The following is a 12,809-nucleotide window of genomic DNA, read 5'->3' as shown; positions in this document are numbered from 1 at the left end:
CATGGGAAACAGCAGTCACACACTGACTGTCACATTGGCTCAGCAGTGACTCATCACAGGAAATCTGCTGGGCTCCAGCAGTAGGGTTTGCAGTGGGGCACAGTGTCCAGAGATGAGTTTGCAAAGCTGGAGGCTCTAACAACTTTAGGGCTACCTTCCTGGTGTTTACTTGGGGTGGAGGTTCAACAGGTCAAATGCTTGACTAACCCACTGTACAGGGTCACAGTTAATAAAGGTATTACATTACAATATTATACTCAAGGGCTATGAAAAGCCTCTAGAGCAAATTCACCCTAGAGTTAGAGTCACATTAAAAAAGTCTGCACACGGTCATATACACAGGGAATTCCTCAGCTGTTTTCAAGCTGCAGAGGCTGCCATGATCACCTGCTCCTGCAATGCAAGGGCTGCTTTGTCAGTGGTTTTGCTTTACATCCCACTGAACAGACCTTCCACTTCTACACGGGGTCTATGCCAGTGTGCCCATCACACCAATACCAGAGCACGAGGGACCTGCCTGCAGCGCAATTCAACGCTGCTCTCTCTGCACACCACTGAGCAGCACCTCCAGCCTACAGCCAGCTGTGCAGAGCTGGATTTCTGTAAGAAGCTCACAGCTGCAGAGAGAGATAACAGTGAAACAAGCCCCCTCACTCCACAATCCTGCAGTTGCTATCCCTCGCTCCCACTTCTGTGCTCTCCACCACTGCATTGAAAACCAGCACCACCACTGCAGCTTGCAATTAAACATCATAGCATGAATTTGCAGGAGAGAAAAGCACAGAAAAACATCACCCTGAGGACTTAAAGCTCACTAAATATGTCAGTGGCAAGACAATGAAGGGTAGTCAGGAATCTGCACCCCCTTGCTGTGCCCAGAAGCCCCCGGAGAGGAGCAGCTGCTTCAAGCAACAGTCAGGGAAGCAGATGGGTGGCAGAGGACAGTGCTCCTTGGCCAAAAGCCACGCTCCCTCTTAATTATTCAGACACAGAAACTGGATGGCATTCGTGGCAGTGCTGCCTGTCACTGAATTTCTCCAGGCAGGACGTGACCCTTGGCAAGGGGCAGCCCCAAAGTGCAGGGGCAGTGCCAGCTGCCAGAGCAGTGCGGGGTTCTCTATGAAGCAAGCCTGGCTCTGCAAGTGGGAGGCACACAGCTCCTGCACAGCCTGTCCCCAGGCAAGGACACCTTACAGCAAGCCCTAGAGAAACCACCATCACAGCCTGGTTTGCACATGTTTTGCTTTCTGATCCCCCACCCACTTACTAACAAGCCCCTGTGTAAGCACAGTAACTGTAAAGGAATTATATTAAAAGTAGGACAGGATATGCCAAAAAGCCAATTACAATGGCTATTCTGAACAAAACAACCCAGGAGCCATCCCTAGACATGGCCAAACAGCCTTGGCAGGTGATGGGTGGAGGAAAAGCATAATAAATACAATTAAACAAGCAAGACAGACAGCTCAGCTTTGTGTTACATGTGAAATGCAGTCTCCAGAGGCTGAGGAAACAGCATGACTGACTAGGGCAAATTTTGAAATTCCTCAAAGGCAGGTTGCCTAGATGTGCAGCCAGACCCAGGCTGACAGAAATGCTGCTAACAGCACCTAATTTGCTAGAGGATCATCACTTGATGTAACGGATGGAAACTAGATTAGATAGCTGGTAAACTCATAGCACAGTTCATTACTGTAGAGGGAAATTTTTGCCCATTGAAACAGAACTTTTTGTTGTGCCCAGCTGTATGATACAACAGATTTGCAACCCTCTGACAGAAAGACACTACCACATTTTTTCCAAATATTTGGCACAGCTGGCATAATTCTGAATATGAAGATGCTAAGCAGAGAAAGACAGCCATGAAGTTACACTTAATAATTGCAGTTCCATGCCCATTTTGATCTGAGCATCAAAACCTTCTAAAGTCTAGTCATTATCCACGTTCTGTAGACAAGAAGACTGGGGCATGCAGAAGTTTTCAGACTGGTTTTCCAAGTGGCACAGAACCCCTCACTCCCATTAATCTCAACTGACAGAAAAAATTCCCCAACACTTAAAAACTAAATTATAATTTTATTTTGCTCCAAGCCCTACACTTGGTCAGGAACAGAGCTACACACAGCACCAAAAGGCCTGTGGCTCAATCTCCAACACTAACCACCTCATTAATAAGTGCCAGCCACACCGGAACTGCTGCAGTTACCAGTGGACCACAGCCTGATCTGTTGGGGAACACAGCAGCTATTTAATGCAACCAGGTGCTACTGCACAATGTGTTTGGATGGGATGCAACGAAGGACAAAGTCCATGAAACATTCTGGAGTAGCAAAATACAGCCAGTAAGTTGGAGCTTGCTCACACCATCAATAGCTCATCTAAATGCCTGCCATGGGATTTGCAGCATGCCTGAACTTTGCTTTTGTTTGAAACAGCCTAGAGGCAGCAGGCCAGTCTACAGCTCCAGTGGAGACAGAGTTCAAACATGTTACCTGACCTACCTTCCAATTGAAAAGGAACCTCCACAACTCACAGCTTCTGTGTTAAAGACCAATTTAAGCCAGTTATTCAAAAGCTGTTTGCAAATGTTATTTAAAAAAGGCAGGAACACCAGGCTATTTTTCTTTTCATCCTTATTCACTCTCCAGCAACTTGTATTGATTTCTGCAATGCAATTAAAGCAATTCTTGTCTTTCATCTCCTCCAGTGCTGCCAACGGCTGTGGTTCCTGGTCATTGGTGCACTTTTCCTGGGACTGAACATTAGCTTTCAAATTCGTTCCTCCACTCCCCATTCTTTCTTACTGGTCTAGAAAGACATCCTTATATAAAGGAAAAAAAATACTCCTGCAGTTTAAAGGGCCTCAGCCATTGGCAGGAATAAAAAGACAAAGGAGAGCATTGACAGTTGCCACGACAGTATCCACAATTCCACATCCTCTCTGGATACTAAGATACGGAAGCAGAAAGGGGCTGTTGATTATGTCCAGTTCCTACATATCAGGTGTGTGGGTCAACCACAGACCAGCTCTGAGCAGCTGTGTCCTTCACCAAGCACAGAGTTGCTCTCCTCCTGGGACCTGGAGCACACCTCGCAGCATGTGGCCACAGGAGGGTTTATATAAGTTCCTGACAGCCAAAGAGACAACGTATCTGCCCAGCTCAGAGGTGAAAACCAAAGATGGAAGAAGGCTGAAAAGACAGTGCTCCCAAGGGGGAAGAAGACAGAAACAGCACCACTCTGCACCTCACACAGATGTGCCTGCCCTCCCATCCCAAAAGGGAGGTTTGTGAGGGTATTTTTTACAGACATGACTGCATGTACAATAAGGAGATTGACTGCCTCCTATTCCAAGATTAAAGTAAACAAAAGAACATTTCATCTAGAAACAAGTTATTCATTCCCAACAGTACCCTCTCTTCAGGATTAACACATAGCCCCTAGACAAGCTGCTACAAATACTAACACATTCTCCCAGCTCTTCACTAAATTCATCCCGCTGTGACAGCCCCAGAGAATTTCCCCGACTTCCAGTAATCAAAAGCTATGGATCTGGGCAAGATAGTTTTAATGAGGGAGCCCCCACTCCTGGAAACAGCAGTTCCTGGAACACACATAGAAAAACTAAACCTGCATCAGGAAAGCTCATTGATACCAAATAAGAAGAGAGCAAGTTAGCATCGCTAATTTCTGCAAAACTGTCACACTGCCTGACAGTTTGCCTTATTATCTTATTTTTCTCCTTCTTTCTTTGCATCTCATTTTCTCATTTGTTGCTAAATCTTCAAGGCCTCTGCTGCAAGGGAATGCAAACAAAGACAAGCCCTCCACCCCCACCCCAGTCTACACCCTGCATCTATGGTGACTGTAGTCAAACTGGGACCAAATACAAGACAGGGACCCTCTGTGCCCAGACACTGTACAATCATCTCAACTTTGCCGTGAGAACAGAGAAGAAAAAATTTGATATTTTTTTTATAAGTGAAAAACACAAGAAAAAAAATCCAGAGGCCAATCTCAGCTCAATCCCATGGGACCCAAGTGAGATCTCTCAGGCTTGATGTAAGCCTTGCCTCTAGTAGCATCTCCCCTCCTGGGCTGTATGAGGCAATACTCAAACATGAGCTGGGACCTTTATTTCTCTGTACTGATGAATGAATTGTCACCAGGATGACTAACAGCATCACACGTACAAGAAAAGGTGACAACACCTATAATCCAAATAAATACCCCAAAGAGCCTCTGACTGGCAGCAAAGCAGCAGCTGAGGTTAATATAAGTACTAAAACAAGAGCTCTCTAGTGCTTTGTTCATAGTGAAAATCAAGTTGTTAAGCAAAAAAGTGTGTTACTTTATAGACAACTCAAAGATTGTAGCACTGAATTTATTTTGCAGTCTCAGCAAGAGGTTTCTACTCGTCAAGCCAGAGCAGCTTAGCTGGCAGGGTCACTGACACCTCTACTTAACACAGATAAGACACAGATAAAGCCCCATCCTAATGCACAACATTTCCTTGATCTCAAATAGCACGATAGGCCCCTTCCCCTTAAAGGCAGAGTGGTCTTGATGCCAAATACCTGAAGCTGTCAGAGGAAAATATGTTTGATTGAACTGATTTCCCGGTGGAAAGCAGCTCTCCCAGTGCTATCAGCAGAATCAGCAAATTTTGCTGGAGCCAGAAAACAGTTTTGGCTCAAAAGTGAAAGCCAGTAATTGTAGATACCAAGTTCATTTAACATTAATGAGGGGAAAGTCAGTAACAAGGAAATCACCATAATTGTAGAATTTATTTGTTTTAGCAACCTTATTTGAATTCCTTTATTTTCCAAAGATAGATGAGAAAAATGGGAGAAAATAAAAAGGATAATTCATTCTCTTGACAGAACAAGTGGGCTGAAAAAAAATCCTGCTTGAATTTTAAAGCTTCATTACATTTTCTATTAATGGAAGAAGCCCACAGGAAGACCAAGTATAATGGGGCAAAATGCAAACCCTTCCAAGAGGGAATGTTTAATTCCACTGTGTGGTTCACCCAGGCCAAGCACTTAATATTTCCAACAGAAACCATCAGCATGGGATTTATTTTCCTGATCAAACACTGCTTATGCTCCAATCCCTGTTGCACCAGTGTCAGTCCATAGTAGCTATACTTATTTCAGGAATGCAAACAGATATTTAGGTGGTGTAACTGCATTTAGTCCAAGAAGGGCATGGAGCAGCAGTCCCCATACACAGGAACATTCACTGGAGCAGGAGACTTGTGGCCTCTCTGGGAAAAGAGATCATCATGGGGAAAAAAAGTTTTTACTTGCTCTAGACATTACGCAAGCCTTCTGGGCATAGATCACTGCTCTGAACTTCAAGGGTTAGGTCTGGCTTTTAAAAGAAATGGCTCCATTTATGTGATGCAAAGCTCCAAAAATGCCCAATTCACTCTCTTAGGGTTCATCTACAAAGGGATAATTCAGTAGAGCTATACTCCTATAATTATTCTACTATATTTACAGCCCTAAATTAACTCCCTTTTCAAAATAAGTAATTTTACTCCACTATAATGAAGTCAAATAATTAACAAAATAGTCAGTAAAATGGGACACACATGAAAAGGCCTACACAGTTTTAGCCATATGAAGGGATAACCTGGCATAGAGCTCATGCCCAGGTGGACACCCCTCCTTTGCCTATCACTAACTAAGCAGTTCCCCAGCACTTGTGTCTACTTAGACGAGACAAAGAGCAAATGAAAAAAAGGCAGAGTGAATAAATCACCTCAGATATGCCACACACCTTGGTTTAACCTGCACAATCTTCGTTTAAGTACAACCCAGAGCAACTGAAGACCTCTGGGTCAGCAGCTGCAGTCACAGCTCAAGACTGGAGCAGTTTCAAAGATCACATCTGTGTCCTGCTTTTTCACTACACTTGGCATGAGCCCACAGAAACACCAACAGGTTTGGAGAACAGCAAGTATGGCCTGAATCCAGACAGATCTGGCACTTCTCACTCCAAAACTCTCCTGGCTACCACAGTTCATGGTTTCCATCAAGGTCTTCAGTTGTGAAAGGTTTCCCCCCCAACACTTTCCAAACTTGGCAGCTCTAAAGAGAGAGCATGCCAAACCAAATCACTGCAGCTAATGCCTTGGTCAGCACTGAGCACCATCACTCAATATTGCTAATAAAGTCTCATTCTCAAGAAGCCCCACAGATTCTAACAGCATAAACAAGAGTGCAGAACCCACAATGTCCATAGTTTCACACAGCCAAACTCTGCAGATACAAGATCACATTCAGGTTGTAAAATCTGGCAGATCACTTCCAAAAGCAACATAATGATCAATCTCTGTCTTTAATCCAATTCCAATGAGGCTTTAGAGTCATTCCATAAAACCCTTGTGGCTTCAAGTTGTGCAAGACTTCTCAATCAGAGCTAAATTTTATGACTGCTGAAGTACAGGATCAAAGGCAGCAGCCCAAACTCAGCAGTGTGACAGACAGCAAGGAGGGAAGCAGACAAGCACTCTACTCACTCAATGGGTGCCAAATCCTCATCAACATATTAATGAGTGAAAAAAGACCCCATCAAAGTCTAGCAGGATTTGCTCTGACTGTCCTATCAGTTTGATAAGTGAACATTATCCCTTAAGCATTACCACCACAGCCTTCATGCAATCCTAACTCCCCACCACACTTCACTGGAGGGTCAGAACCTCTATTTTTACATTTTGTTTAAAAGCAGTGGCCTGTATAATGAGGATTGCCAACAAACAGCAGCCCATAAATTCCTGAGCACTGTATGTGCACAAGTCCTCATCTCCAACAAAGCTCAGATGCCCTGTAAAGCAAGGGTATCACATGCAGAAATACAGCATGTATCTATACAGCAGACAGATGTAACAGTCCTTCAGCCTCAGAGCAGTTCTCTTGCACACTACCTAAGTGACAGCTACCCAGCTGAATTTCTTTACTGAAAATTGAGTGCCAGTACAATAGATCATGTCATTGTAGGTTTGGACAAAAGGACTCTGTAAGGCAATGTCTTAAAACTGAACAGACTCAACCTGGCACTGGACGATAGTCCTAAGATGACTTGATAAATACAAAAACCTCCTTTCTGAACAACTGAATTATTTCTGATGTGGTAAGCACAAAACCAAACACTTAATTTTAAGCAGCAGAATAGATTTAAAGTTATGCACACCACACTGTTTCCAAGATCAAAATGTTTATGGGTAAGTGAACAAAAGACAATTTGCAATTTTTAAACAGTTATTCTATTTTAGTTATTCTACACATAACAAACAGCATAGAACTCAGTGGAAGATCTTCTAATTTTCTGCTAATCCTGCAAAACCAGCCAGTTTCCATCTTAGTGGGGTCTTTCTCCTTGATGCCTGTGAATAAATAAAGAATACCATTTCCAGTCATAACCATAGTTTCATAGCTATGGAGGAAAACATCCCAGTACACTGTTCTGAGGACAGAATAAAAAGCTGATGTCCATAGCCCAGCTGTTATAAGCCTCCTCAAAACAGACTGATGTGATATTTGTACCTTTCCATTATAAAAATTTAAACAGCTCTGCCAAAACCATGAAAATTCATCCCCCCCCTAAATTTTCCCAAGGGTCCCACTCCTGCCAAACTGTACCTGCAGTAAAATAGGGCAGCTGAGAAAGTAAAAACCCCATTGCACAATCTCTCTTTTTTGCCCTCATCCTGCAAATCAACCTGCACCACAAAGGATTTCCTTTTCCATGCACCACAGGACACCTCTGCTCATGGCTGCACAGCAGCAAAATGCCCCTATATGCTCCTACAGCTGTTTCCAAGGTAACCAGCACGGAGCCATATACAAGGGAAGGAAGCAAACAGCAGCAATGCAATCCTGCAATATTGTCACTTTTTGGAGCAGGTCTGAGTTGCCCCTTTCCCCTTCCTCTCCTTTCCAGCTGCCCCATGAGTCGTGCAAGGGGTGGATAACTCACTCAACATTTTGTAATTCCATTACATCAGTCTTTCTAAAGGTCTGAGTTTGGGCTTTTTATAAGGCATCATACTGGAGTTTTAAAGGTGAGAGTCAAATTTTCTGCTTTTACTCAAGAAAAACCATCTGGGGGAGGAAAGGGAATTATATCAACCACCTAAATTTACACTCAAATTCTATATTTGCTCCTCGTAGAAGCAGAAAAACATCTCAGGTTTAGCAAAGGTTGTCTGCCCACTACTGTGACCTGTCTTCTACAAGTCCTGTGCATCTAGATAACACTCACTTTAATCAGTTTGGATAAAAGTATCTCCACTGTTCAGTCTGCAGATACCATTTATCCTTTCTAGACATACAGTTTCCACATCCACTCAGATATGCCAAAAATCACAGAGACTTTCCCACCTGCCCACATACATTCTTGTTCCTAAAGCAGAAATTAGCCTTTGCTTCCTTTGCTACTGAAAACCTCTGAGCAGCTAGCATGCAGTCCAAATCCTGCAGTCCTCACATAAAGGACAGCAGCACAAGGAGGAAAATTGGGATGGGAAAGGGTCTGGCACAGCCAAGTAGTTCTCATTACTGACTCAAAAAAGGACCAGTTATCAGGGATGTAAATCAGCACAAGATCTGGCCCCACAGTGATGGACAGAACTGCCAGGCAATATGCTCTAAGCTCTGCTTCCAGGTCTGAGACAACCCCTCAGTTAGGCAGGGTTAGGAGCTGATCAACCTCTCAGCTCAGGAATAACAAGGCTGTTACCAATACAGACTGAAGAGAACACATTTTCCACCAAGAATTTCCAAGTCATTAACATCAATTTTTTTTTCCCCTGTATGAAACAGAGTAAGGAGTAGCACATCCCATGTGTAAGTCTCTTGTGATTGGAAACAACAAAATGTTGTTCCCAACACTTTACAAAATGAAGCATTTCTGCACACTGGTCAGAAGTCACTCTCGCCTTCCAAGAGACAGAAATTTTAAGGCAAAACATGCATGAAGGGTCTCGCTGTGGGTGATGGTCTGAAATAGCAACTGTACTTCAGCACAGTTCACGTATATCTTGCATTTCCCTGTGTGACTTACCATGGCTGACCTTTTGAATATCAACTGTGATTAATGAAGCTTCCAATACAGCTCTGAATGGCTGCAAATTGCAAGAGATGCTCATTATATTCAGTAACAAAAATACACCACTCTTCTAATCACAACTGCGCTCCTGCTGAACACCAGGACACTTCCTTTGGAAGCTCAAGTACTGCCATCCTCAGAGGAAGTGAACACTCTAATGGGTCAGAGCACCCAGGCCTGGGGGAGAAGCTCCCCAGCTTAGATATAAAAAACCCCACGCCTACCACATCTGCATAGGCATGGAGATGCCAACAAGGCAGACATAACTTGCTCAGAATAAGGAAAACCAGAAGTCTGTATTTCTTCATAGACTGATTGAAGGTTGGTTTGCAAAATCAAAATCTGAACAGAACCCTGCAGAGATTTCTTGCAGTGTTTTTATAGAATGGTTTGGGTTGGAAGGGACCTTAAAAGTTATCTAGTTCCAATCCCCCTGCCGTGAGCAACAACACATCATGACGTAAAGCCTTTTCTAGCATCCAGTTAAAGCCTGTACCATACCTGTTAACACTGCAGTGCTACAAAAACATTACCAAATACTTCCTCTGCTGCCCCTGCAGAATTATGAGCTGCAACACAACCAGCAAACCAGTTGCCTTAGGGAAAGGGGAAAGAAGTTCCCTACAAACTCAGCACATCCCTTAGCAGGCACATACCTCCTCCTCTTCATAGCACATCAGCTCAAACCTGCGAGATTCATCCCTCCAGATAAACTACTTTGTGATTAAATGGTAACTTCCTAACACCAACTACTGCTTGAGCCACCCGTGGAAATAAATGCAATGTTCTCAAGGGATGCACATCAGTCACAGACTCACTGCAGTGCTGGGACTGAAGTCAGAGGGAAGGGAGGTGAGGAGGAAAGGCATTACACAGACCCCAGAGACAAGAGCCAGTACCTACACATATGATGTCACAGAGAGAGTAACCTGGCAAACAGACTAACCCAGCACAGCTGTACATCAGGAGCTCACTGCTTTAGAGGTTTTATAAGCCCCCTCCCCTCCAAGCCATCCCTGGTCCAACAGTGCAAGAAGCATCCCTGTCAGCTGCATCAGGGCAGCGTTACAAAGCACTGCACCATAACAGGGCTGAATTCATGCCAACAGGTCTCAGTGTGTAGAGCAGAGGATTAATTTACTGTTCTACAGGACAAGATTTTTAATAGCTCTATCTCAGGAGGCTGGAGGCTCTGAGGGTAAGCCACGGTCCTAGAGCAAATAGATGGTGTTCTCCCAAAGCAGTAGAAGCAAGGACAAGCATCAGAAAGACACAGCAGCTTAACGTCTGACACCTTACAGGGCATCTAGCAGCACAGTTTCGCTCTGTGCTTATTAACCAGCAGGGTCAGAGTATTGCCTGATTTTTGCATTACTTACACCAAATGCTGCAACAGTGCCACTTTAGATATTTGGTAAGTCTGCTTACCAGTGCACAGTCTAAAGAGACAGTCAGGTGAAGGGATGCAAAAGAAAAACCTGCCATTAGCTACTTGCACCAAAGCAGCTGAGGCTCATAAGGCACACGTTCCTTTTTATTTCTGCCCGTCCCTGATCAGCTCCTCCACCTGAGTCCACTGAGAGCACAGGAGAACTGCGCTTCACTTCAAAGACGTAAACTTTCCCCACCACTCTCATCCCTGTTCATGTACAAACGCAGGAGCCGGAGTGCCACGTTTAAACCTCCCTTATGCTGTGCCACCTTGTGGATGTCTTCTCCCGACTTTTATGAGCCGCAGGTCCAGCACTTATTTAACATCACACTCTTGAGCATGTAAACAAAATAATTCACAGTCACTGTGAGCAACAGTAAGCAGCATAATAGGAAGCAGATTACCGTAACACGTCCTCTGTGCAATTCGCAAACCCTTTAATCCCCAGGTGGAGTAGGGCACTGGGAAAAATTGCCAGCTGAAACCAGTAGCTTTAGAAAGTTGGGGCTCAGACGCTGCAAGCCCCCCTAAATATCCAAAAAGCACCAGGCAGCCACCTCTCGCTCAGGTTTGCCCCCATCACTCGAAGAAGAAAACCCCAAAGCAGAGACCAAGCACGCCCGGGGATGGACGGGCAGATTTGCTGCGGCAAAGTTTACGGGCACGAAGAGCATCCCTCCTCCAACCCCTTCATCCACGGAGCTCCATGCCAGCAGAGGACTGTCCCCCTCCCAGCGAGAGATGTACCACCCTCACCCCTCAAAGAACAACAGAAAAGGGGAGGCGGAGGGCAAACCCGAGCACCTCCAGCTCTCCTTTCCCCCCGCCGCGCTCACCGTCCTCTTGCATCCGCTGCAGGCACAGGGCGAGGCTCTTCCTCCAGCCCGGCATCGCGGCGGGGGCAGCGCTGCCGCCCCCCGGGGCAGCGGCACGGCTGGAGGGGCCCGGGGGGGCCGGCGGGAGCGGCGGTCGCTGCCGAGCGCGGCCGGGCTCCCCGGCGCTTTATGGCCGGGCGGTGCATGCGGCGGCGGCGGGGCCGGGGCCGGGCGGGGAGCGCTGCCCGCCCCCGCCTGCGCACAGCCCGGGCCGCCCGCCGCGCAGGTGCGCTCCCCCCGCCGCGGGGGCGGGCGAGTTCGGGGGAGGGGGGGCTAGAAGCGGTTCTGTCAATATGTATGTATTGTGTATTTTCCCCTGGTGCGGTCTGCGTAGACAGGTTGGGCCCGGCTGTGAACAGGCACCGGGGCTGCGACCCACAGTGGCGTTCCTGCGGGTCCCAAATCGCCGGCTGGCGTTGAACAGAACACATGCCCGGAAAGGGATGGAGAGCACACTGATCCCGTTCTACATTCCCTTTACAGCTGTAGCCTGGCGTCTCTTCCCTTCACCAAGCGGCAGCTGCCTGGCAGCCCCACACAGGTGCGCGCATCGACGCGTGTGTTTATTCTGAAGTTGGGTTCTCTGGTAAATAAAGTTGCACAACAGCCAGGCTGATCTGCTTCATCTTTTTCACCACCACTCGCAAGCAGCTAAAGTGTATGGGGGGCAGGGGGAGACAGGGACTTAAAAGCATCTTTGTCATTTCTTAATATTCCAGAGGTTTCAGTGCTTTTACAGGGACACAAAGGAGATGCTTATTGTATATGCCAGGGCATTCGTGTTTTTAATTTCCTGGGGGCAACATATCTCTGCAATGACTAGCAGCTTTTTTTGTTCTTCATGAGGTCTTTTATTAGCTGGCGGGTAGGTCTCACTCTGCATCTCTGCCTCCCTTTGTGAGAGTGATGATATTATGTGCAACATCTGCTATAATCTCAAATATTAGGAACCAGACTCTTCTTGGGTTAGCATGAGCTAATTCCAGTTTTGGAAGGCTAGTGTCTGACACCACCCAGATTGGACAGGGCAGCTACAATAGCAAAATAATACACCTATCTAGATGCATCCATGTGGAATTCAGCTTAATTTTTAGTCCAGTTTTTCTGTCCCTACCTGCATGAAAAGCAGTTGTTGTAGGACAGCCAAGCACCCTGCTAAAAGGCAGCAGCTTCACCCTCTGTGCTTTGCCCACAGCTCACATCTGAGGAGCTTTTCCATTTCAGGAGCTGCCAGCCAGACTTACAGGGCAGCCAAATGTGGCATGGAGTATGCCAGGCTGGGCAGTAGGGGTCTGGAAGCCTCTTCAACACCTGATGAAAACTGAAGTGGCCCAACCCCAAGGTACTTGGGAGAGAATCTGCTTGGGAAAGAACCTCCTGGAGCT

At 46.0% G+C, this 12,809-nt stretch overlaps 1 protein-coding gene across 2 annotated transcripts in view; it reads right to left on the bottom strand.

Moving 5' to 3' along the window:
• Window positions 1-12,809, bottom strand: part of GRIP2 (glutamate receptor interacting protein 2) — a 276,763-nt gene that overhangs the window by 250,234 nt on the left and 13,720 nt on the right. The window contains exon 1 of one of the 2 annotated variants that reach the window (XM_064667444.1): window positions 11,386-11,518. The exons of the other annotated variant lie outside the window; for it this stretch is intronic. Coding sequence (XP_064523514.1) covers window positions 11,386-11,440 — 55 coding nt within the window. The 5' untranslated portion in view covers window positions 11,441-11,518. Of the gene's footprint in view, window positions 1-11,385; window positions 11,519-12,809 lie in introns of those variants that run through there. 2 annotated transcript variants of the gene reach the window in all.

This window comes from Pseudopipra pipra, chromosome 11 (genome assembly GCF_036250125.1).
Source record: "Pseudopipra pipra isolate bDixPip1 chromosome 11, bDixPip1.hap1, whole genome shotgun sequence".
Lineage (NCBI taxonomy): Eukaryota > Metazoa > Chordata > Aves > Passeriformes > Pipridae > Pseudopipra > Pseudopipra pipra.
The sequence above is the reverse complement of the archived record's forward strand: the minus strand, read 5'-3'. Positions and strand labels throughout refer to the sequence as shown.